The sequence below is a fragment of the Nomascus leucogenys genome, chromosome 17 (genome assembly GCF_006542625.1).
Source record: "Nomascus leucogenys isolate Asia chromosome 17, Asia_NLE_v1, whole genome shotgun sequence".
In the NCBI taxonomy this organism is placed as follows: Eukaryota; Metazoa; Chordata; class Mammalia; order Primates; family Hylobatidae; genus Nomascus; species Nomascus leucogenys.
Window position 1 is genome coordinate 34,196,531 of NC_044397.1, and position 26,370 is coordinate 34,222,900.

Genomic DNA, 26,370 nt, shown 5'->3' on the forward strand with positions numbered 1-26,370 from the left:
CAGTCATTGCTGGTATAACGGCTAGAGACGCCCAGTGAGTTAGCATGGAGGGCGGTGGGACCGGAAAAAGACGTGGAAAAGCTGCGAAAACGAGCCTTCGAATCCTGGACGCGGGGGCCCAGCTCCTCCTCCATGTTCCTCATCCGGGACCGTCACTCACATCCGGGGCCCTCACTTACATCCGGGACCCTCATCCGGGGCTCTCACCCACATCCGGGACCCTCATGCCGGGGTAGAGAGGGGGGGCCCTCATTCGGGGTCCTGCACTCCGTCTCCGGAAGTGCCACCGAGAAGCGCCGGCCTCGGGTCTGTCTAGAGCGGCCCGGGAGAGCCTGTGGTGGCCCCGAGCGCGAGTGTGTAGGTGACAGGACAGCGGCCAGGCCCGCCCCTCCCCTCGGTGAGTACCCGGAAGCCGTTCTGGGGTCGCAGCGGGGTGGAAGCTTGTTTCGCCTTCACGGGAGTAGAAGGAGGCGGCGTCCGGCCGCGGCCGACGGTGGTTTGCTTCCCCAAGAGTGCGCGGAGGTCCGGGTGCGAGGAGGGCCTGTTTCTCTTCAGCCCTGGTTCATTCACCTCGCGGGCCGAGGGCCCCGCCGTCAGGAGCCGGCGACCGTGCCCTGGTGCGAGCTGGTCTGTATGTCCCCACTGGTCCTTTTGGGACTTTGCCTTGGCCTAAAGGGGAAGTGGGAGGAGGGCAGCGCCGGGCAAGGCCTTCTGAGGACGGAGCTGGGAGCCGGGCGAGGGCCCAGGGCGAGGGTGATGGGAGGGGGACGGCACTGTCATGCGTCCTTGGGCCTGAAGGACGCCGCTCAAACCTGTTCGAACCGCAGCTCTTCCCTGCGTTGCTCTCAGGATTGCGGGAAAGGCCGGCCTAGCTGGTCTGAGTTAGCGAAGGGCCTGACCCCAAAAATGGAGTTTTATTCGCCAAGCTCGTTTAGTAAGTCAGAGTGGGCTGACGGTGTTACCAGGACATTCCTAGGGGGCCTGCTGTTTTGTTTATTCAAATGATCTTATTTACGTAAACGCGGGCCTGTCACGGTGGTTCACGCCTGTAATCCCCGCACTTTGGGAGGCCGAAGTCGGAGGATCGCTTGAGGCCAGGAGTTTGAGTCCAGCCTGGGCAACATAGCGATACCCCCGTCTCTACTAAAACAAAATTAAAATAAAATGAGTAATCATAACTAGCATTTTTCTCTGGGCACCAACTTGAGCCTCCAAAGACGATTGTAAATTTAAAATTTGTGTTTATTTGAGGTGGGCTGTCACGCTGTCATACAGTCTGGCGTGCAGTGGCGCAGTCATAGCTCACTGCAGCCTCTACCTCCCAAGCTCAAGCGATTCTCCTGCCTTGGCCTTTGGAGTAGCTGGAACTACAGGCCTGGGCCACCAAGCTTGGCTAATTTTTTTTTTTTTTAGTAGAGACGGGGTTTCGCCATGTTGTCCAGGATGGTCTGGAACTCCAGAGCTTAAGGGATCCACCCGTCTGGGCCTCCCAAACTGTTGGGATTACAGGACGTGGCCAATTTTAAATATTTTAAACTTTCCACAGAAAGCTTTACACTATTAAATTGTGCTGTGTTGATTTTTTTAATGCCACAAATTCCAAATTAGAGACTCTTCTATGATTTGGTTCTTAAGTATTTAAAGCTGAAGCATATCCATATTTCTTTTTCTTTTTTCTTTTTTTTTTTTTTTTTGAGACGGAGTCTCACTGTGTTGCCCAGGTTGGAGTGCAGTGGTGCGATCTTGGCTCACTGCCACATATGCCTTCTGGATTCAAGCAATTCTCCTGCCTCAGCCTCCCGAATAGCTGGGATTACAGACCCGCACCACCACGCTGGCTAATTTTTGTATTTTTAGTAGAGATGAAGTTGCACCATGTTGGTCAGGCTGGTCTCAAACTCCTGACCTCAAGTGATCTTCCTGCCTCAGCCTCCCAAAGTGCTGGGATTACAGGCCACTGCGCCTGGCCCCATTTTTCTGTTACTTATTTAGGGTGGTTAATCATTATCAACTAATTTTTATTGAATATCCACAGTGTGTAAGATCCTTTGCAAAGTCCTGATGATATAAAATGATGAAATGTTTTAACTTATTACAGTAATTTCTCTTAATCTCACCTTGCAGTGATGGTCATTGTCCTCCAGAGTGGTGATGGAGGAAATACCAGCCCAGGAAGCAGCAGGGTCACCAACGGTCCAGTTTCAGTCTTTGGAGACCCAGTCTGAGTGTCTGTCCCCAGAGCCTCAGTTTGTGCAGGACACCGACATGGAACAGGGACTCGCTGGGGGTAAGGCAGAGACAGCACTTCTGTCCGGGAGAGTGGGAGTGTGGAGGGGCTCCCGAGGGGGCTCCTGGGCCTGGTTTGAGAGAGGCCAAGAACTGGAATAAGAACATGGTCCCTAGAGGGAGGAATGAAAGAGGGGGCAGATGTGACTCAGTTCAGTCCTAGTCTGAGCCCTTTTATTAAGGACAGCTCATCTTTCTCAAATAAGCAGAGTGATGGTTACTTACTCGCTGTGGTGGTTTTTCCTTTAGGCAACCTTCACTTCATCCCAGTTCTCACATCTAGAATAATTTCTAAGATATGCTGCTTTTGCCACATCTCACAGTCCTTTCCTGGCTCTCACTTCCTCTTAGGTTCAGGACCTTTCTTTCCCCTGTTCCCTTCACTTAGTTTTTCTTTGCTTTGTCACCTGCCATCCATTCTGTTGTAACTGCAGTGTTTTGTGACTAAACTAAATTTGGTCAAGGAAGCAACCATTTAATTCCTTGGTTGAACACAATGCCTGTATGAATGTATATATACTGTAATTTAACTATGCAGTTACATTTGCTGTATTGTATAGGTAGGTTGGTCTTTTTCTTCCTTTGTTTTGTAAGAGCTGTGTCTTAGATTGCCTGTGGTTAACTCTAGTGCCTGAAATAACTTGTGCGTCACCCACACAGATCAAGTGCCACAATGTGTAGAGTGCTGTGGGGGATTGTGGGACTGGAAAAGATTTCGAGGAAACAGATGACCCTTTCTTGTTCTTGGGGGCCTTACACACTGGTTGAGACAGTGCCCATTCACAAGAGAAAGGCTGATCAAGTGTCTAGAACAGTGCCTGGAAAGGGTCAGAAGTCTGCTAAATAACCCTAGCCCAGGACAAGTTCCCACAAGTCTTTATGCTTTGCTTTGCCCATCTGCAAAACAGGTATAGTCTTACTCTTCTGTAAGAGGACTGTCATGTGATGAAGATAAAGTGAAATACAAGCTTTCCTTAGAAAATCCTGTATCACAGGTCTAAACATGCATAAGGCATGCAAGTACTGAGACGAAGCAGAGTAGACACACCCAATACCTGAAAAATGTTCATTGGTTTTACTAGAGTATTGAGGAGGGTCCTGCTGACACCCCTTGGGCTGGAGAGGCCTCCTCTGAAAGGGAGCCCTGGGAAAGGGCTGCTCTCACTCTTCACTCCTTTCTCCTCCCTCAGCTCCACCTGTTCCCCAGGTGCCTGCTCTTCCCCGTGAGGGAAGCCCAGGAGACCAGGCAGCTGCGCTCTTGACAGCCAGGTACCAGGTGAGCTGAGGAACCCTCTGCTTTTCCTCAGGGACTATTGCTACTGATGGAGTGTGGCCTCTCTCTCATCCCATCTGTAGACCTTTCCTGGAATTTTTTTCAATAGCAGACTCCAGTTTGGGAATTGATCCTCTTTGGAGACCTGGACTTCACATAAACCAACTTCCCATCTCCCCAGTGCCATGAGCAAACTCTGTTTTCTCTTTGTCCATGGTTGTGTGATGGGTACTTATTAGATGTTTAAGGGTTATGGGCTTTATTCCATAGGTTCTAATCTGTTCTCCCTCCTCCTCAACGTAAGTACACACTGGATACCCTCTCTATGATCTTCATTCTGTGGCCATGGTGCTACAGTATTCTCATTCCCTCTCTGTGATCTTCATTCTCTGGCCATGGTGCTACAGTGTTCTCATTCCTCAGAGCAGCCAGGATGTGTTATTTCAGGAGTTTGTGACATTCGAGGATGTGGCTGTGCACCTTACTCGAGAGGAATGGGGATACCTGGACCCTGTTCAGAGGGACCTCTACAGAGAAGTGATGTTAGAGAATTATGGGAACGTGGTGTCACTGGGTAAGGACTTCCTTATTATTCGGTTTATCTATTTGAATTTCTTTACTTTCTTGTTTCTTCCTAAGTATAAGGTTTCTGAGAAGGTCTGTAGAGTGTGGCATAGATTCCAGGTCTTAGAAACTCTGAATCCTTATCTTTCACATCATCTTCTCCGGGAGGGGTAATTAAGGTTCGTTTGGGGGTGCCAAGAGGAGACATTCTCCTCCTTATCCCCAGTTCATGTTTATGGCCATTGTGGGGCATCTGTTCCCTTTTAGCAAAGGGAAACTTTCTTGTCCTTTGCTTGATTTCTCACCCTTCTTATCTTTTCCATTTTTGTAGGAGAGACCCCAAGGTGGCCTCCCAACCTCCAACCAGACACTTTCCTCTTTGGTATCTCAGTGTCCGTGTATTGGAGAATTGAAGAATTTCCCATTTTTCTAGGAAAAAGAAATGCCATTTAAAAAGACAGGCTAAATTCCTTCTTGTTGAGTAGTCTCTCACCCCTTAAGATCCCCAGATGTATCTCCAAGCAGGCAGAACTTGAGATGTCATTTGAAGGCATGACTCACTGTGAGTACATTTCAGTGAGTCACCCAGAATGGTAATCCCACGTAACCACACCCAGGGCAGCAGAAATCTGAGACGTTTACCCCATGCTGAGGTGGGGTCAATGCTTAACTCATGTCTCTCTCTCCCTTGTCATTTTGAAAGGTACAGTAGGAAGCTGGGATTAGGCAAGCTGTAGTGCTGCCGGGAAACATCAGTGGGGTTTGTCGGCAGCTCCCTTGGTGTGAGCGTTGTTCCTTTCTCTTTAGTTTATTTTTTATATTATATTTTTTATTTTATTTTTAGGTGGAGTTTCACTCTTGTTGCCCAGGCTAGAGTGCAATGGTGCAATCTCAGCTCACTACAACCTCTGCCTCCTGGGTTCAAGCAATTCTCCTGCCTCAACCTCCCGAGTAGCTGGGATTACAGGCATGGGCCACCACGCCCGGCTAATTTTGTATTTTTAGTAGAGACGGGGTTTCACCATGCTGGTCAGGCTGATCTCGAACTCTTGACCTCAAGTGATCCACCCTCCATGGCCTCCCAAAGTGCTGGAATTACAGGCATGAGCCACCACACCCAGCCTCCTTTTTCTTTAGTTTCTTGCTTGCTTCTGCACTCTTCTTTTTGTGTGTGTAAATACTGAATCACACATTTTCTTTTTTTTTTTTTTCCGTTGGCTTTGTCTATGCTGGTGGCATCCAGGGCATTGCTTTGTCTCCCTGATTATGCTCAGGATTCAAGGTCTTCTTATCTGTGGGGAGGCAGCCTGCCCACTGGGACGGTTTTTAGTGTGTTTTCCATTCCTGGCTCTTTAATCTTTGTAGGCATACTTCTCCGCCTTCCCACCACCCGGATTCATAGTGTGAATTCCTGCCCGGCCCTGAGTCATACCCAGGCAAGTGCTTTCTCTGGAGAAACACTTGCCGTCCTTACAGCAGGAATCTCCAAGAGATGGCCCAAGTATCGGCTTCCCATCGATATTGCTCGTCCCTGCTCGGAAACTCATTTTCCACGATTGTGAGATATTAAACTTGACTGATGGAATAGAAGCTCCCCAGGATGCCACCACTGTGTAAAATCGCAGCTCCTCAAATTACCTCTGTTTAATTTCAAATGTTAGGGTCCAAGGAAGCCCTCTGTTGCAACCAAATGCATTTTGAACCCAGTTCATTCAGAAACCATGGTTGGTGGTCATCATCTACTTGTATTGTGAAAAAACAGAAATTCCAACTTCAGCTCTTCAGTTGTGGTCTTTTCGTATTATTTTAGAATGTGAAACTTACGCTGTGTGCCCCTCCTTTTATGTGGCGAACACAACCTGCCCCATATGGTGCCTAACTCTCCTGTGAACCCTGGGCTTTCCTCATCATGTTTAACATTCTAGTTTCCTCCTTCCTTGAAGTCCCTGTGGCCCTCTTCAAGGTCCTGCCTTCCTCCCCTTTATTCTTTGTGGTTCTGTACAGATTGATACATTTATATTGCCTTTCCTGATTAAGTGCTCCTTACTCTGTCCTTGATGGAGGGGAGAAGGGAGGGCAAAGAAGTTAAATTTATTTCAGGGCATCAAATTGAATATCTACTTAATAACTTTGTAAACTGTAAAGTGACCTACATATAATTGTAAAGTACTGTTAATTTTATCTAATAATTACAGAGTTTCCAACAGTTAACCTGTCTACATTTTGGAGTAAAGAAACTTTGTAGCAGTTTAATGCAGTCTCATAGCATAGTATGCTATAGACTGAACTTTATCCCATTTTCCTCTCTTATCTCTGCACTGCACACTCAACATGCTGTTGACATGCATGCACACTTACACATACAAGAGACACACGCACGGTGCAAGAAACCCTTCTCCTCATCTTGCTTTTGTGATCAAGTTGGCAGCATCTCCTTAGCAGTTATTTTTACAATCCTTGGGAAATCATTTTCATATTTTTGGGTTCAGCAAACTTCATCTGAAATTTAAACCATTTATGCCTAGTGTTCCATTATTGGAACACTAAGCTTGCGGGAATTATTTATGTCCTGCTGCTCAAGGTCATCGCCAAGGTCTGATTTTTAACAAAAAAAAATTGCAACCTCTGGCATAACTGGGTTAAGTTTATACATTTATTAATTTAACTTTTTGGGGTTGTAAGACTTTTTTTTTTTTTTATGAGACGGAGTCTTGCTCTGTTGTCCAGGCTGGAGTGCAGTGGCACCATCTCTGCTCACTGCATGCTCTGCCTCCCGGGTTCATGCCATTCTCCTGCCTCAGCCTCCCAAGTAGCTGGGACTACAGATGCTTGCCACCATGCCTGGCTAATCTTTTTGTATTTTTAGTAGAGACGGGGTTTCACTGTGTTACCCAGGATGGTCTCGATCTCCTGACCTCGTGATCTGCCCTAGTCAGCCTCTCAAAGTGCTGGGATTACAGGTGTGAGCCACTGTGCCTGGCCAAGACTTTATAATTCAGTCCTACTTTCCAGTTCACATCATTTTCCCATGGCAGGAGCTCCAGATTGTATTTTGTTTTGTTTTGTTTTGTTTTTGAGACGGAGTCTCGCTCTGTCACCCAGGCTGGAGTGCAGTGGCGCGATCTTGGCTCACTGCAAGCTCCACCTCCTGGTTTCACGGCATTCTTCTGCCTCAGCCTCCCGGGTGGCTGGGACTACAGGCGCCCACCGCCATGCCCGGCTAATTTTGTATTTTTAGTAGAGACAGGGTTTCACCATCTTAGCCAGGATGGTCTCGATCTCCTGACCTCGTGATCCGCCTGTCTCGGCCTCCCAAAGTGCTGGGATTACAGGTGTGAGCCACTGCGCCCGGCCTCCAGATTGCATTTGTCACAGACATCAGAATGTTGGTCCTTTGCTTAAGTGCTTCCACTATGTAGTGGTAAATATACAGAGTACAAGTAGCTGAGTAAAGAAGTCGGTAATAAGTAATTTTCGTTACCACATAATTGAAAAAGGAACATACTCCATTGATGATGAATGAACAATTTGCTTCTGGGTCACTATCCATAGGGAAGTTACCTGTTACTTAGTGTGGTAGATAAAGACCCAGAAAGGGGACCGGGTTGCTTTTCTCATGGGTCAGTGTGGCAGGTGCCCTATTAGATGATGGCCTCAGAAACATGCTTGTTAAAATTCTAGTTGATATTAACTGGGGCAATAGATTGGGAATGTTTGGCACATACTCTCTGCTTTTTTAACTTGATGTCATGAAGGACTACGGTGATTTTGCACAGAATGTTTTCCATTGTCACAGCTATTTAGTATTTATTGAGCAGCCAATATGTTATTGGGTACTATGTATATGTGTGTACACACACACACATACACACATATGTATACACACACACACAGACATAGGACATTTATATGTGTGTGTATATATATATATATAAATGATATATATATAATCTCATTTAATCCTTACCATAACCCTGTGAGCAGATGATACTGCTCCTATTTTATATCTGAGGAAACTGAGGCTCAGAGAAGTTAAGTGATCTTTGCAGGATCAGTGAGAGGCTTGGGACCCAGATCTGCCTCTGAAGCCCCTGTACTTTTTCACTACTTTGTGCCCTTAGGACAATAAGTTCAGCTCTACATGGAGTTTTTAATATTTTTAGTGAGTTATGTGTACTCTGATGACAAGAAAAATTCAAAATGCCATGACAAATTGGACAGACAGGCCAGTTTATAGTTTGGGACCAGAAAGGACATGCATTCAAAAAGTAAAACTCTCTAGGGACACATTCCAGTCCAACAGGTATCTACAAAAGAATGATATTGCTAAGGAGAGATATTATTTGTGTATTAAGGACCAGGAAGAAAAGCGTGAAGCTTTCAGATGGCTAAAAGCATAGCTGTAGTAAAAGCAGCAAACCATATAATAAGGCAAATTTTAAATATTATTATTTTTGAGACAGGTTCTCCTCTTGTTGCCCAGGCTGGAATACAGTGGCATGATAACAGCTCACTGGAGCCTGGAGGGAAATCCAGGCTCAGGTGATCCTCCTACCTCAGTCTTCTGGGTAGCTGGGACTATAGGCCTGTACCACCACGCTAATTTTTTTCTATTTTTAGTAAAGAAGGTGTTTCGCTATGTTACCCAGGCTGTTGAACTCCTGGGCTCAAGTGATCTGCCTGCCTCAGCTCCCCAAAGTCCTGGGATTACACATGTGAGCCAACACCATGCTTGGCTTTAACTGTTATTTTTGAAGATGAGATTAAAATAAATTTTATTAGAAAACTCTCAAGATTTAAATAAAATAATTTTTTTTTTTGGAGACAGAGTCTTGCTCTGTCACTCAGGCTGGAGTGTGGTGGCACAATGTCAGCTCACTGCAACCTCTGCCTCCCCGGCCCAAGCCATTCTTGTGCCTCAGCCCCCAGAGTAGCTGGGACTACAGGCATGCACCACCATACCCAGCTAATTTTTGTATTTTTAGTAGAGATGGGGTTTTGCCATGTTGGCCAGGCTGGTCTTGAACTCTTGGCCTCACGTGATACACATCCAGCCTTAAAGTCAAAAGGTTTTAATAAGTTAATTTTAAACGGGAAAAATGTAAAGCAAGTGCATATTTTGAAAGCATAGAGTCGGCCGGGTGCAGTGGCTCACGCCTGTAATCCCAGCACTCTGGGAGGCCAAGGCGGGCGGATCACCTGAGGATGGGAGTTCGAGACCAGCCTGACCAACATGGAGAAACCCCGTCTCTACTAAAAATACAAAATTAGCCGGGCATGGTGGCGTATGCCAGTAATCTCAGTTACTCTGGAGGCTGAGGCAGGAGAATCACTTGAACCCAGGAGGTGGAGTTGAGGTGAGCCGAGATCATGCCATTGCACTCCAGCCTGGGCGACAGTGCAACTCTGTCTCAAAAAAAAGCATTCACGTCAGTGTCAAGAGAACCTGCTACTAATGCTTTCTTTAATAGGCAGTATGATAGGTTGGAAAGAATATAAACTGTGGGATCAAACTTGGGTTCCACTTACCAGCTGTAGTATGTTGAGCAAATTATTTAATCTGACACTCATTTTCTTCATTTATAAAACATGAAAAATAATGTCTACCTTCTGGGTTCTACGGGATTGAATTAGATTATGCATGTAAGTACCTGTCTTGTGTCAGGTGCGGTGGCTCACGCCTGTAATCCAGCACTTTGGGAGGGTGAGGTGGGCGGATCAGAAGGTCAGGAGTTCGAGACCAGCCTGACCAACATGGTGAAACCTCATCTCTACTAAAAATACAAAAATTAGCCAGGCATGGTGGTACGTGCCTGTGATTGCAGCTACCCAGGAGGCTGAGGCTGGAGAATCGCTTGAACCCGGGAGGCAGAGGTTGCAGTGAGCCAAGATCATGCCATTGCACTCCAGCCTGGGCAACAGAGTGAGACTCCATACCCCCCGGCCAAAAAAAAAAATTAAGTATGTGCCTTGTGCTTCTGTGCCCAGCCATAGATCCCTTTTAATTAACACTTTTGCGACTCCAATTATTTAGGATCCTGGCTCACCGTATGTTATTCTAATCCCTTTTTCTCTGTTGTTTGTATTTACCTTTTACTTCACTGCCAATATTTTATAAATCATATTAGAAAACTCAAGATTTAAATAAAATCAAAAGGTTTTAATACATTAATTTTAAACAGGAAAAATGTAAATAAAGCAAGTGCATATTTTGAGAGCAAAGTTTTGAGTTAAATTTAGGCAATAGGCATTTAGGCTAGTGGCAAGAAAACTTACACGTTCTTTCTGTGTGTAATTTGGAGGAAGGGATGGATGGATTTTGTTCATAGTCGTGATTTATTTTTTTTCAGGGCTTGTTAGGAGGCAAAATCATATATATATATATATATATATATATATATATTTTTTTTTTTTTTTTTTTTTTTTTTTTTTTACTAGCAGATTGTTTAAAGGCTAGGTTCTGAAATAAGACTGCAGGTTTGAAAACTAAGCATTACCCGTTATTGTAACCTTGGGCAAGCTACTTAACCACTCTGAATCTTAGTATTCCCATCTGTAAAATGGCTATAATAATAGTTTCTATGTTTTAAATTTATGGTATTAAATGAGTGAAAACCTAGAGAGCTCTTGGCATGGTACTTTGCACCTACCAAGTACTTAGTAAAAATAATATTTTGATGGTACTGATGATACCCTGTTCTCTCTTCTAAACTATGATATTGTATCTTTACCTGCTAGGTATTTTCTCTTTAAAAAAAAAATTAGTAGTTTTGGGGGTACAAGTGGTTTTTTGTTACATGGATGAATTATAATACAAAGTGGTGAATTCTGAGATTTTAGTGCACCTGTCACTGGAATAGTGTACATTGTACCTAATATGTAGTTTTTTATCCCTTTTCCCTTCTCCCACCCTTTCCCTTCTTAGTCTCTGAAGTCCATTTTATCACTCTGTATGCCTTTGCATACTCACCTGCTGGGCATTTTCTCTTATACCTTCCTACATTACGTTAAACACACGTCTAAAATCAAACCCCTCATCCCACATGAAGGCCTCCTTTTTTGTTGTGCATATGTGTTTTAAGTGTAGATATGGAGTAAGCAGCCAGAATTTCTTTCAGTTACCAAATATCGACAGACACTTTAAATATCTCAGAGTTAAAAGTTGCAAATTATGTTATTGGAATTCTGAGAACAATATTGATTGCTGCTTCATGTTACACTAACTTTACTTTTTAAACTTCTGAAACGATTTCATTTGACAGGGCGGACCTTAATTAAATATATGTCCACAAGGAGAATTGACTCTAAATGTCCAGCAGGATTTCAGAAACACAGTAAATACCTTTCTTCTGTCTATTCTGATCTCCTTGCTCATAGGCTCTCACATGGAATCTTTGGGGCAGCTGTCAGTTCTTCATATTTTCCAGCCCCAATGCCCTTTTTATAAAATTGGGTGGCTGTTAATACATTGATACTTGGGCGCACAGAGTTGGCACTCAATAAGTAGCTGTTAAGTAAATTAATCAAAAGAATTGCAAGATACAAGATACCTGGTCTCTTCTATCAAAGAGTTTATAAATCAAGTATGAATGACAATACCTGAAACCACGTAAAAAAAATCTATGTAAACACCATTATATGTGACATGTCAGGATAAGAGGAACTGTACACATTCAGTAAATGGAGAGAAAGGTTTTTGGAGACGAGGGGCTTGAGCGAGACCTTGTGTGTGTGCTATTAGAAGCTTTCTGGGCTGGACACATTTAAAAACTGCCCTTTGATACTAATAGTATTAAAATTCTGTCTCCTTGGAAGCAGACTGCCTGTTGCTTTAGCTTTAAAATAGATTTATATCCAAGCATTGCATTATGCAAGCCATAGAAAGACTGTTTTATGTGAAGATGCACTGATTGCACTTCCCTCTCTGTATTTTATTGTAGTTAGTTGTTTAGAGCTGTCTCTGTGTAGAGTGTGAGGTCCTCGAGGGAAGGGACCTTCTTGGCCTCTTTATCCCCTGCATACTTTGCATAGAGGAGGCACTTCATAAATGTTTATTGAATAAACGCTACACTCCTAATGGGTAAGAATGTGTCATGTTACTCTTTGTTTTCTTATGTGTACTGAAACAAATTGTTTCTTGAGATTGGGCCTTAGAATATTTATTCAGTTTTCACTGATTCTCTTGCTACAGGTTAGCTAACCATGCAGTAGGTGCTTGAGTTTCACCTTTCCAGTCCAGCAGAATTATATTTTGATGACCTCCATTTTGATACTTGTAGATCAGATCTAATCCGAAGATTAATCTTTAGGTAACAGATGGAGCGTGATAATGATAACTTCTGTGAAGACAAACCCATGCACACATTCTGTTATCTGAATAATATTTAAATGGATCCTTCTGCTCCCAAGTCATCAACTTGCCCCTTAACACACATCCCTCTAGAGCACAAATCTGAGCTCCTTGTAGATCTTTGCCCTCTTCACTCTCCAGGCCTTCCTAATTAATGTCTTCTCAGAATTGACCTTCTGTCTCTCTTAATCATTAGTTGAAAGAAAAAGTGGCTGTTGTAGGACCTGGGGATACATTGCCACATCCCATTTCCTTCTCTATGAGCAGGATTTCCAATTTCCAAGCCTGATGGGATCTCCCAGCTGGAACAGGATCTACAGGTCTTTGATCTGGAAACTAAGACTAGAGAAGTCTTAAGAGATGACTGCTCAGGTGAGTAAGGCAGACTCAGTCAGATAGAATTAGTAGGGAAGTAAAGTTCAATTGTTGAGCCAAGTTGTAGCTGCTTTGGCACTCAGAATGAAGAGCTCTGTGTGTGCCCTAGCATGGAGAGTTCCTTCCTTTTCCCTTCAGTTAGGTTGACCCTTTCCATTTGTTTAGCATCTGTGCACATGTCATACTAGACCCCAATCAAGTTGTTTATCTAAAATTCTTTCAACTGTTTCCCTATTATTTCCTCACTCTGCTGAACATGTCCGCTGTTTTACCTCACTGCTCCTGTTTATGCCCTTAACGTCTGCTGTTGAGATTTTGTGCCTGTTTTTCAGAGTAAATAAACTTTTCTTGTCCTTGTAGATACTACATTGTTTAGTTTTCTCATCTGAGTTTTCTTTTCCTAAGCACAGGGTACAGATTACATTTGCATTTTCTATTTATATATTGTATCAGATGGAGAGACCAGAGAAGAGAACAAGCTGTTGATTCCTAAGCAGAAAATTTCGGAAGAAGTACATTCATACAAAGTGAGAGTAGGAAGACTCAAACACGATATTACCCAAGTTCCTGAGACTAGAGAAGTGTATAAGTCTGAGGACAGATTAGAAAGGCTTCAGGAAATTCTAAGGAAATTTCTGTACCTGGAGAGAGAGTTTAGGCAAATAACAATCAGCAAGGAAACCTTCACCAGTGAGAAGAACAATGAATGTAATGAACCCGAAAAAAGCTTCAGTCTGGACTCTACTATTGATGCAGATCAGAGAGTTCTTAGAATACAGAATACTGATGACAATGATAAGTATGACATGAGCTTCAACCAGAATTCAGCCTCTGGTAAACATGAACACTTAAATCTAACAGAGGATTTTCAGAGTAGTGAATGTAAGGAAAGCTTAATGGATCTCTCCCACCTTAATAAATGGGAGAGCATCCCTAACACTGAGAAATCCTATAAATGTGATGTATGTGGGAAAATTTTCCATCAGAGCTCAGCCCTTACTAGACATCAAAGAATCCATACTAGAGAGAAGCCCTACAAATGTAAAGAATGTGAAAAGTCTTTCAGTCAGAGCTCAAGTCTTAGTCGACATAAAAGAATACACACTAGAGAAAAACCTTACAAATGTGAAGCATCTGATAAATCCTGTGAAGCATCTGATAAATCCTGTAGTCCAAGCTCAGGCATAATTCAGCACAAGAAAATTCACACCAGAGCCAAATCTTACAAATGTAGCAGTTGTGAAAGAGTCTTCAGTCGTAGTGTCCACCTTACTCAACATCAGAAAATTCACAAAGAGATGCCCTGTAAGTGTACTATATGTGGCAGTGACTTCTGCCATACTTCATACCTACTTGAACATCAGAGGGTCCATCATGAAGAGAAAGCCTATGAGTATGATGAATATGGGTTGGCCTATATTAAACAACAAGGAATTCATTTCAGAGAAAAGCCCTATACGTGTAATGAATGTGGAAAAGACTTCAGATTGAATTCACATCTTATTCAGCATCAAAGAATTCACACAGGAGAGAAAGCACATGAATGTAATGAATGTGGAAAAGCTTTCAGTCAAACCTCATGCCTTGTTCAGCATCACAGAATGCATAGAAAAGAGAAATCATATGAATGTAATGAGTATGAGGGCAGTTTCAGTCATAGCTCAGATCTTATCCTGCAACAAGAAGTCCTCACCAGACAGAAAGCCTTTGATTGTGATGTATGGGAAAAGAACTCCAGTCAGAGAGCACATCTGGTTCAACATCAGAGCATTCATACCAAAGAGAACTCATGAATGTAATGAAGATGGGAAGATATTTATCAAATTCAGGCTTCATTCAGCATCTGAGAGTTCACACCAGGGAGAAATCATGTATGTACTGCATGTGGTAAAGCCTTCAGTCATAGCTCAGCCATTGCTCAGCATCAGATAATTCACACCAGAGAGAAACCCTCTGAATGTGATGAATGAAGAAGAGGTATTAGTGTTAAACTCTTAACCGATTCCTGCAAATCTATACCAGTGAGAAATCTTATAAATGTATTGAATGTGGCAGATTTTTCATGCTATTAGTATTTTCATACCTTAGACACATTTGGAGAATTCACATGGGAATAAAATTCCATTGCTGCAATGAATGTGAAAAAGCCATCAGTCAAAGAAACTACCTTGTTTAGTATCAAATTCACGCCATGCAAAAAGATTATAAATGTAATAAACGTGTATGTGTGTGAGGAGATTCAGTCATAACCCAATGCTCATTCAACATCAAAGAATTTATACCTAAGAGAACTTATTTGGGTGTAGTAAATGGCAAATCTTTCAATAGGAGTTTAACTAGTCTTTGTCATACCAGAATATCCATAGTAGACAAGAATTTGCTGTAATGCAAATGGAAAAACTCGACACCACATTTCAGGCTTTATCCAACATTGAAATAATGGAGAGAAAATCGTTGATTATTTGTTTATGAAATTGTTAATACATAGTCCCAATCTTTTTCATTGCACAAAAATCTAGGGTTGACTTGGTAAATGCAGTGACATTTTCTCATGGAGTTCCTTTATTTAATATGCATTCCAAATAGGTACATTTATTTTTACTTTTTTATTATAATTTTGATATTACAAAGAACAGAGATGGGGTCTTGCTTTGTTGCCCAGGCTGGTCTTGAACTCCTGGCCTCAAGCGATCCTCCCACCTGTCCTCCCAAAGTGCGGGGTTACAGGCGTGAGCCACTGTGCTGGGCCTGTTTTATTTATATAACTCATTTAAGCTGTTTTTATTTTAAAATGCCCTATAAACATTTTTATATTTTTTGAAATTGGTTCTTAGTGTTCACAACTTCCATAAGATACTGCTAATGCACCAGTATTAAAACACATCGACATAAGTAGCTCATTTAGCTTTTTCTGCTGTTCTTGGCTCAAGTTCTTTCCAAAACCAACTCTTAGGCCTGCTTTTTACTGGGGATCCTATGTCGTATTGCTTTACAGCCACAACACTTGGATTCCTGTTGATTAACTTCTCCATTCTCTTAAGCATCTTTCGAAGATTTAGAAGTTTCCTAGTTTTAAGCGTTTCGCCAGCAAATATTCCATACCTACTTGATGTTGCTGGTCTGGTGTCTTATTTCCTAAAGTGAAGCATCTTTTTTTAAAAAAGAATTTGATTGAAAATATATCCAGTCCAATATAACTAAGAAGGATTCTCTCTCCTGAGATTGTAGCAGGCAGCCAAACATTTTCAAATGATGCCCAAGGTTTTAGCTGTCTTGTGTGCATCCACAGTCTGCGAAGAAGACAGATGATAAGGACATCAGGGAGCCAACAAGACTCCTGGTAGCCTCACTACATTCATCCAGTGCCTATTCTGCATGCCTAAGCTTAGAGTTCTTTTATATACCTCTAAGGCCAGCAAAATGCTCAGGTCTGCTTTTGGTAGGGTAAACATAAAGAAGATACACAGCTGGGCGCGGTGGCTCACACCTGTAATCCCAGCATTTTGGGAGGCCAAGGTGGGTGGATCACGAGGTCAGGCAGTCAAGACCATCCTGGCCAACATGGTGAAACCCCGTCTCTACTAAAAATACAAAAATTAGCCGGGCGTGGTGGCACGCGCCTGTAATCCCAGCTACTCAGGAGGCTGAGGCAGGAGAACTGCTTGAACCTGGGAGGCGGAGGTTGCAGTGAGCCGAGATCGCACCACTGCACTCCAGCCTGGGCGACAGAGCGGGACTCTTTCTCTCTCAAAAAAAAAAAAAAAAAAAAAAAAACCACACCCACCCACAAATCAGCATCATAAGGGAATGTAGCCTTCCAACAGAGATGATGCTGTTCTTATGTTAATCTCAGAGACAGTATTTCAAGAGAGTGGCAGGTCTGTTCCTGGTAAAATTTTAACCATTAGGATTGCAGATAAATGTTTGAATTCTGCTCCTCCCTCATCAATCCAGGACAGTATTTGAAGTGTGAGGGCTTTGCGTATAGTTGTTTATCCATTACCACATTTTTGTATTTTAATAGTCTACAGGCTATATAAAAGAACATGGCTTTTTGACTGATAAAAGTGATTACAGATGTTGGCTCAAGTTCAGGGCCACCATCATATACCTAACAAGAGTTCATGATTCTTTAGGTAATGTCAAAACATTTTGTATTTTTCCATCTTAAGCTTTATAACATTTTGTGAGTAAGACAAATGTTATTTAAAATTCTTGTTGTCAGTCCAGCAATTGAGGCTTTCATAGTTCAGTGTTATAATATTCAGTAGGGACCCTCAACAAATATATAAAAATATATTGCTCACTCTATAATCCTCCTATGGCTAACCTCTAGGATAGTTCTGCCACTATATTTTACTTCTTTGCCATCAGCGAGAATAGGATCTCATCAAGGCAAGGTAGGAATCTAAATGAAATTTATATATAAATGAATTGATCTAAATGTAAAAGCAAATGAAAAATGCATGTGTTTTTTCCTATCAAACATATATACCCTTATGTATAGAGACCAGTAGTCATGTGTGGTGACTGAAACAGGATTATGTAATCCCTAAAAAGCAGAATATGTAAAAATCACATGTATGCGTTTGGTTTAGGAATGTGCTTTTGTACTTCCACTTGAATAAAGGTGTGTTTGGTATTCTGAGAATTTGTTTCAAACAAAATCTGAAGGTCTCAGCCAGAAGCATTTGGGAATGTTGGAATAACATCTCTGGCTGCAACTCCTTTCCTCCCTGAAACTTGCTTCACAGCAAGAATGGATCACTTTCCTTTGCATTGATACAAAGCTTGCTTTTCCACAGACCTCTGAAACAAAAGCTGAATGTTTGGGACTTAAAGGGGATTTGATTGGGAAATTGTTGGTATATAAAATAAGACTAAATAGTTCGAGGTTTCAGTAGAACTAGGAATAACTTTTTGTTTGTTTGTTTTTTGAGACAGTCTCGTTTTGTCACCCAGGCTGGAGTGCAGTAGCGCGATTTCGGCTCACTGCGATCTCCGCCTCCTGGGTTCAAATGATTGTCTTGTGTCAGCTTCCCAAGTAGCTGGGATTACAGGCACCTGCCACCTTGCCTGGCTGATTTTTGCATTTTTAGTAGAGACAGGGTTTCACTATGTTGGCCAGGCTGGTCTCAAACTCCTGACCTCAGGTGATCTGCCTGCCTCGGCCTCCCAAAGTGCCGGGATTACAGGCGTGACCCGCTGTGCCCAACCATATTGTTAAAATAAGTAACACACTTTAAAAAAGGCGGACTCAAAATAGTCCTTCAGGGCAATCCTTTAAGCAGATATTTAATTAGCCTGATACATGAGTTTGTGTTATGAGTCATTTTGGTCTTGAAAGGGGAGAGGAGAAATACAATAGTAGAGGGCACCTTTATCTTCTGTCTTTCCACCTGCCTACACACACGTATGTTTGTACATATCTAAACTTTATTCTCAATTCTGCAAAGCAGCTAGCTTCATTTTACAAAGGAATATTTTAGTAAACATACCCCAGGCCGGGTGCAGTGGCTCACGCCTGTAATCCCAACACTTTAGGAGGCCGAGGCGGGCAGATCACCTGAGTTCAGGAGTTTGAGACCAGCCTGGCCAACATGGCAAAACCCGGTCTCTACTTAAAATAGAAAAATTTGCCAGGCATGGTGTTGCACGCCTGTAATTCCAGCTACCTGGGAGGCTGAGGCACAGCAATATCTTGAGCCTGGGAGGCAGAGGTTGCAATGAGCCGAGATTGCTCCGCTGCACTCCAGCCTGGATGACAGAGTGAGACTCTGTCTGAAGAAAACACACACACAAAAATATACCCCAAAGTGATGTTGGTATTACACAGATCTCAAAACCCAGAGAAGTTTGATAGCTCTTCATTCCCTAGTACATCGCTGATGACTCATTGTCATTAGTTTGCAACTAATCTCAAGTGCTCCCAGAGTTCTCTGGGATACTAGGAGAGAATATCCTGAGATTTTTTTAGGGAGCTAGTCAAACCCCTGCTCTGAAACAGGGTTGGACAGTTTTGACAATGGCAGGTCACAGGTCAAAGCTCTCAAATTTCATATCTCCTGTCAAGATACCGCTGCTGCCATCACTAGATTTGCATTTCCATTACACAGTGACCAAATTTACTCTTAATATTTTTCTGATAACCAGAACTTGATGGTGGGCATGTATCCCTGCTACGAGTCACTATCACCTCTGGTTATAGCAGTGGAGCAAAGTGGTAATGGGAAAATTCCTATGTTTTTGGCCTGAGCAAAAGGGTGGATAGAAGTAGGTGACAGGTGGGAAACACGGGGAGAGGAGCACGGAGAGTTTTAGCAAAAGAGGAGCACGGAGAGTTTTAGCAAAAGAGCTAGCATGTCAAAGCCTATATGTGGGAGTATGGCACTTTCAAGGTAATAAGTGAGGTCTGGAGAAATGCCTCACTGTAGGATGTAGTATGTGGGCAACTGAGGAGGTTGAAGAACCAAGTTCAAACGAGGCCCCTAGGGATTAGAGAACCAAGCACTATGGGATTCCCACATCTAAAAATGTTGCCTTCATTCATCCATTCATTCAGTAAACATTTAGCAGTGTAGAACTGGCATTGTTTGAGGAGGGATGCCCTGGATTTGGAGATCTTAACATGTAACTAGAGAAAATATTGGCATCCTGGGCTGTGGTGGGAACTACCACCCAAAAGGTAACTCCCTGCTGGAGTCAGCAAACTGACATCTGTCCTTTTTCTAACATTTGTATCATATGGAACCACTTTTTTTTTTTGAAACAATTTTGCTCTCTCGCCCAGGGTGGAGTGCAGTGATGCGATCTTGGCTCAGTGCAACCTCTGCCTCCCAGGTTTAAGTGATTTCCTGCCTCAGTCTCCTGAGTAGCTGGGATTACAGGCACCTGCCATCACACCTGGCTAATTTTTGTATTTTTTGTAGAGACGGAGTTTCACCATGTTGGCCAGGCTTGTCTCAAACTTCTGACCTCAGGTGATCCACCCGCGTCGGCCTCCCAAAGTGCTGGGATTACAGGTGTGAGGGAATCACATTTTATATTCCCTTCAAAATATAAGTGTGTGAAGGAACCAGTGTTTTAATCCAAGAGTGTAAGAATGATTTCAAACAAACGGCACCCTTTACAAATAAACTACATACATTTAAAACTTTATTTTGTGGACACTTCCTATTTACTCTCTTTGTTTTTAAAAAACTGTTAGCTATGGCTGGGTGTGGTGGCCCACGCCTGTAATCCTAGCACTTTGGGAGGCCGAAGCGGGTGGATCACGAGGTCAGGAGTTCAAGACCAGCCTGGCCAACGTGGTGAAACCCTGTCTCTACTAAAAATACAAAATTAACCAGGTGTGGTGGTGCGCACCTGTAATCCCAGCTACTCTGGAGGCTGAAGCAGGAGAATCGCTTAGAACCTGGGAAGCAGAGGTTGCAGTGAGTCGAGATTGCACCACTGCACTGCAGCCTGGGCGACAGAGTGAGACTGTGTCTTAAAAAAAAAAAAAATACAACAAACAAAAACGGTTAGCCTCTTGTATGTGTATTTCATTCATCTTTATAAATTTGCAACCTGGGCATGATAAAAGCATTTGTTTTGTCTTTTCCCCATTTGCTCATATTACAATGACGCAGTCTTCCTCCATTGTCCTTTGTGGGTGCAGTTAAATGCCCTCACTCTGGTATGAGCAGGCCGGGGTTCACATGCTGCCTTTGTTACATACCAGCTGCAGCTCTGGCATGTAAGATGGTAAAAAACAAAACCACCACCTGCACAGGACCGTTGTGAGGATTAATTAGATAGTGTCAGTTTAAGTGCCCCATAACTGGTAGTTGCTGTTTCTGAATTTATCAGGAAACCCCTTATCACGAACAATTTGTCTCCTTAATCTTTTTTCTTCCTTTTCTGCTTCAGTATATCTCATGCCTCTGGCAAGCCCATACTCCTGGCCGGCTAGGTGTTTGGCTCTTGGCCCATTCTCTAAGGCTTTTCTTGCACGTTTCCCTTGCCTATTTATAAGTGGTGCAAAAGTAATTGCGGCTTTTGCCATTTAAAAAATTGCAAAACAGCAATTACTTTTGCATCAACCTAATACATGCTCCAGACCAAGCTAGGAGGTGTTGGGGTGCACACAGGGAGAGGAGGACAGGCTGGCCTGAGGGTTAAGTGCGCGGGCCCCGCAGGGTCAACCCGGCCAGCGGTCACGAAAGGAGATGGGAGTTGGGGGAGGCGACATAGGGCAGGAAGAGGGGAGGACAAACGGGGTGCACATGGGGACCGTGGCGATGACACGGAAGGGACAGCCAGTTAGAGTCTAGGCCCACTTAGGCGATGAAGGGCAGGTGAAGAAATCCCGTTCCATCTTCCTGCAGTCCTCCCTTGGGGAGCCCCCATCCTATCCTGCTCTGGACCAGAGCGGCTCCTGGAGGGCCCGCGATCGAGATGAGGCCTCCGAGCCGCCCAGAATAGACTCCGAAGTGCGCGCAGCGGACCCCACGGTTTCCATGAGCCCCCTAGGGTGGGTGGGCTAGCTGTGCGCACCCGTGCGGAGAACGGAGGAGGGGTCCAGGCCGTAGCGGCTGGAAACGTGGTTGGTGGCGGGGCACAGCTTGCGGGGCTCCTGGTCGCAGGGGCGGGGCCCGCCGCCGGTTTCTAAGGGCCTGGCTGAGTTCCTGCAGTCACGGTCAGGGGTCTTTGCTTTCGTCCATCCCCTCCTGAAGAAAGAACGCAGTTTCTAACGCCTTCTCGGTTGGGCACCCTTCTTGGGAAAGCTCCGCCTACCATTGCCCTTGTACCTGCCCTCTCTCTCTCTTTCCTGAAGTGACTGCCCGTCTCTTGCATCATGTTGTGAATGTGCCGAGATCTTGGCGCTGCAGCAGCATCGGAGATTGGATCCAGCCCACGGAGAGGTCCCCAGACTCCATTTGTCCGTCCCCAGGGCAGTGGGCCTCGGAAGAGCAAGGGGGAGGAGCTGATCTAGCCGGCTGATCTTTGTGGCTTAGACAAAATTTAGAGTTTATTTGTCCCTCTGACCATGCTCTCAAATCAGATGGACAAGATTAGCCTTACACTTAGAAGCGTTGTGCTGCAAGACTAGTGACTTTTTTTCCTTCCTTCCTTCCTTCCTTCCTTCCTCCTTCCTTCCTTCCTTCCTTCCCTTTCCTTCTGTCCTCCCTCCCTCCCTCCTTCCCTCTCTTCCTTCCCTTTCTCCACCCCATTCTCTTTTTTTTTTTTTTTGAGACAGGGTCTCACTCTGTTGCTCAGGCTGGAGTGCAATGGCATGATCATAACTCACTGCAGCCTCGACCTCGTGGGCTCAGGTGATCCTCTCACCTCAGCCTCCTAAGTAGCTGGGACTACAGGCCCACACAACCACGCCCGGCTAATTTAATTTTTTTTTTTTTTTAAGAGACAGGGTCTCACTATGTTGCCCAGGCTGGTCTCGAACTCCTGATATGAAGCTATCCTCTCTCCTTGGCCTACCAAGATGCTAGGATTACAGATGTGAGCCACTGTGCCCGGCCATGACTTTTTTTGTTTTTTTCTTCTTTGTAACCTGAAGCTGTAGCCCATGTCAGTAAAGCCTGCAGCTAATGTTTCCTCTCTCACTGTGTGGAGCAAATCTGCAGCAGTGCTGTCTAGCTCTATTGTGAGGATCTGTTATACCAGCACCTGTTAACTTGCTTGGCATTTGGAGAAGCTAGGTAAATGTGTGAATGAATAAATGCATGAACCCAGCCAAGTATGTCCCATGAGTCAAGTACAAGAAGAGTGGACTCTTGTGCTATTCACATTCTCCTTCATCGTTAGGAAAGGCGCATTTTTCTACCCAAGGCGTCAACTCCGAGAGTGGATACAATGGACAGGTCAGCCACCTGTTAAGAGAAATGGAAGTTAAACGATTCATAACAATTTGATTTCAATCTGCTGTCCCACCATCATCAGGTGTATGGCCATTTAAAGAAAATGAAGTTGGGGCCAGTCACGGTGGCTCACGGCTGTGATCCCAGCACTTTGGGAGGTTGAGGCATGCAGATCACTTGAAGTCAGGATTTTGAGACCAGCCTGGCCAATATGGTGAAACCCTGTCTCTACTAAAAATGAAAAAAAATTAGCCAGGTCTGGTGGTGTGTGCCTGTGGTCCCGGGTACTCGGAGAAGCTGAGGTGGGACAGTTGCTTGAACCTGGGAGGTGGAGGTTGCAGTGAGTTGAAATTGTGCCACAGCATTCCAGCCTGGGTGACAGAGTTAGACTCCATCTCCCGCCCACCACCCCCCGCCCCGCCCCACAAAAAAAAAGTACACGGATATGATAGGGGAGTGTACTCCCTCTGTGATACTGTGAATAATATTGTCGTCTCCCTTTCTGGATATTAGGAACAATATCAGAAAGAGGGTATACACACCCTGCAATATTGGAAGTAATATCATCCTCTACCCCCCTGGATGTGTGTACACCTTTTGCAATATTGGGAATAACATTGTCTCCCCCCCTCAATATTAAAAATAATATCACAGGGTCGGTGTACACCCCCTGTGATATTGGGGTTAATATCATCCTCTCTTTCCCTGATATTAACCACAATGTCAAAGTAGGGGTGTACACCCCCTGAGCTATTGGGAGTAATATCATCCTTTCTCCCCCTGGATATTAGGAAATGTCTCAAGGGGGGTTTACACCCCTTGCAATATTGGGAATAATATCGTCCTCTTCCCCCTGGATATTAGAAACAATATCACAGGGGGCGAGGTGTACATTCCCTGCGATATTGGGTGTAATATCATCTTCTCCCATCCTTTTTTTTTTTTTTTTTTTTTTTTTTTGAGACGGAGTATCGCTCTGTCGCCCAGGCTGGAGTGCAGTGGCTCAATCTCGGCTCACTGCAAGCTCTGCCTCCCGGGTTCACGCCATTCTCCTGCCTCAGCCTCTCCGAGTAGCTGGGACTACAGGCGCCCGCCACCACGCCCAGCTAATTTTTTGTATTTTTTAGTAGAGACGGGGTTTCACCGTGGTCTCGATCTCCTGACCTCGTGATCCGCCCGCCTCGGCCTCCCAAAGTGCTGGGATTACAAGCGTGAGCCACCGTGCCCAGCCTCTCCCATCCTTAATATTAGGAACAGTATCACGGGGGGGTGAACACCCCCTGTGATATTGGAAGTAATATCATCCTCTCCTACCCTGGACATTAGTTATAATATCACAGTGCGGGTGTACACCCCCTACGATATAGGGAGTAATATCATCCTCTTTTTTCCTGGATATTAAGAACAATATCACAGTGGGGGCGTACAACCCCTGCGATAATGGAAGTAATATTGTCCTCTCTTCTCCTGGATATTAGGAACAAAATCACATGGGGGTTGTACACCGTCTCCGATATTGGGAGTAACATCATCTTCTCCCACCATAATTATTAGGGACAATATTACAGGGGTGGTGTACACCTTCTGCGATATTGGGAATAATATTATCCTCTCCCCACCTGGATATTTGGAACAATATCACGGGGGAGAGTGTATATCCCTTTCGATATTGACAGTAATATAATCCTCTCCCCACCTAAATATTAGGAACAATATCACGGGCGGGGGTGTACACCTCCTGCAATATTGCAAGTAATATCATCCTCTTTCCCCCTGCATATAAGGAACAATATCACGAGGTGGGGGGTACACGCCCTGCGATTTTGACAGTAATATCATCGCCTCCCCCTTGGATATTAAAAACAGTATCACAAGGGAAATATAACCTCCCTGGGATATTGGGAGTAATATCATCCTCTCCCCCCTAGATATTAGTAACAATGTCACAGGGGGCTATATGCCCCCTGCTATATTGACAGTAACATCATCGTCTCTCCTCTTAAATATTAGGAGCAATATCACAGGGGAAGTGTACACCCCTTGCGATATTGACAGTAATATCCTCTCCTCCCTAAATATTAGGAACAATATCTCGAAGTGTACACCTCATGCAAAATTCTGAATAATATCAACCTCTCCACCTCTTAGTAAAAATATAACAGGGGGGTGAACACCTTCTGCCATATTTGGAGTAATATCATCCTCTTCCCCCTTGGATATTAGGAACAATATCACAGGGTGTGATACACCCCCTGCGATATTGGGAGTAATATCGTCCTCTCCCTTTCTGGGTATTAGAAATAATATCAGAGAGTGGGTGGTCACCCCCTCCAATATTGGGAGTAATATCCTCTCCTCTTCTGGATATTAAAAGCAATATCATAGTGAGGGTGTACACCCTCTGCGATATTGGGAATAATGTCATTCTCTCCGCCTGTGGATATTACAAACAATATCACAGTGGGAGTTTACACCCTCTGGGATATTGGGAATAATAACATCCTCTCCTACCCAGGATATTAGGAATAACATCAAAGGGGGGTGTACACGCCCTGCGATATTGGAAGTAATATCATCTTTTCCCTCCCTGGATATTAGAAACAATATCACAGGGGAGGTGTACACCTTCCGTGATATTGGAAGAAATATCATCCTCTCCCCACCTGGATATTAGGAACCTAATCACAGGGGAGGTATACACCCCCTGCGATATGGGCAGTAATATTTTCCTCTCCCCCTGGATATTAGGAACAATATCAATGGAGGGTGTACACCCCCTTCAATATTGGAGTAATATCATCCTCTCCTTCCCTTGATATTAAAAACAATATCACAGGGATGTGTACAAGCCCTGCGATGTTGAAAGTAATATCATCCTCTCCTCTTCTGGATATTAGGAAGACTATCACAGGGGTGTGTGTACACCCTCTGCGATATTGGGAGCAATATCATCCTCTCCCCCCTGGATATTATAAACAATATCACAGGGGTGGTGTACACCCCAGCAATATTGGGAGTATATCACCTTTCCCCCCCCTCCTGGATATTAGGAACAATATCACGGTGGGGGGGTGTACACTCTCTGAGCTATTGGGAGTAATATCATCCTCTCCCTCTCTGGATATTAGGAACAATATCACAGGGAGGGTGTACACCCCCTTGATATTAAGAGTAATATTTTCTCCCCCACTGGAAATTAGAAACAATAGTACAGAGGGGGTCTACACCAACTGCGATATTGGTAGTAATATCCTCTACTTCCTGGATATTAGGAACAATATCACCCGGGGTTGTACACCCCCTGCGATATTGGGAGTAATATCATCCTCTCCCCCTCTGGATATTAGGAACAGTATCACATGGGGGGTGTACACTCCTTGCGCTATTGGGAGTAATATCATTTCCTCCCCCCCTACATATTAGAAACAATATTGCAGGGGTGTTGTACACCCTCTGCGACATTGGGAGTAATAGCATCATCTTTCCCAGTGGATATTAAGAACCATATCACAGGCAAGGTGTACATTCCCTGAGATATTGGGAGTAATATCCTCTCCTAACCTGAGTATTAGAAACAATATCACAGTGGGGGTGTACAACTTCTACGATATTGGGGGTAGTATCATCCTCTCCACCCCTGTATATTAGGAAGAATATCACAC

At 44.1% G+C, this 26,370-nt stretch overlaps 2 protein-coding genes across 13 annotated transcripts in view; both read left to right on the forward strand.

Moving 5' to 3' along the window:
* The first annotated feature begins 32 nt into the window (after positions 1-32).
* On the forward strand, positions 33-17,499 carry ZNF655 (zinc finger protein 655). Of its 9 annotated transcripts, none has more exons than XM_004090899.2 (5): positions 33-397; positions 2,125-2,287; positions 3,477-3,562; positions 4,007-4,133; positions 5,489-6,334. In XM_004090899.2, exons 2-5 carry the CDS (start codon positions 2,152-2,154, stop codon positions 5,683-5,685), a joined length of 546 nt encoding a protein of 181 aa, XP_004090947.1. In that variant the 5' UTR covers positions 33-397; positions 2,125-2,151; the 3' UTR covers positions 5,686-6,334. The 9 variants fall into 9 exon arrangements, with proteins under 9 accessions (XP_004090947.1, XP_030652804.1, XP_012351936.1 ...); XM_004090900.2 differs by lacking the exon at positions 33-397 and adding an exon at positions 418-627; XM_030796944.1 differs by lacking the exons at positions 3,477-3,562; positions 4,007-4,133; positions 5,489-6,334 and adding exons at positions 12,741-12,845; positions 13,302-17,499.
* TMEM225B (transmembrane protein 225B) overlaps positions 325-26,370 on the forward strand; it is a 60,400-nt gene continuing 34,354 nt past the window's right edge. For 3 of the 4 annotated variants that reach the window (XM_030796952.1, XM_030796951.1, XM_030796949.1), the window contains exon 1: positions 2,223-2,287. The gene's annotated coding sequence lies outside the window, so the exon portion shown is untranslated. Of the gene's footprint in view, positions 398-2,222; positions 2,288-26,370 lie in introns of those variants that run through there. The other variant, XM_030796950.1, reaches the window with a different exon arrangement.

Bases quoted from the DNA above. Each gene is read 5' to 3' on its own strand.
- ZNF655 (XM_030796944.1), top strand. From the start codon at position 2,152: ATGGAGGAAATACCAGCCCAGGAAGCAGCAGGGTCACCAACGGTCCAG. The intron at 2,288-12,740 runs GTAAGGCAGAGA...CTCTATGAGCAG, and splicing joins GGAACAGGGACTCGCTGGGG to GATTTCCAATTTCCAAGCCT. The intron at 12,846-13,301 runs GTGAGTAAGGCA...ATATTGTATCAG, and splicing joins CTTAAGAGATGACTGCTCAG to ATGGAGAGACCAGAGAAGAG.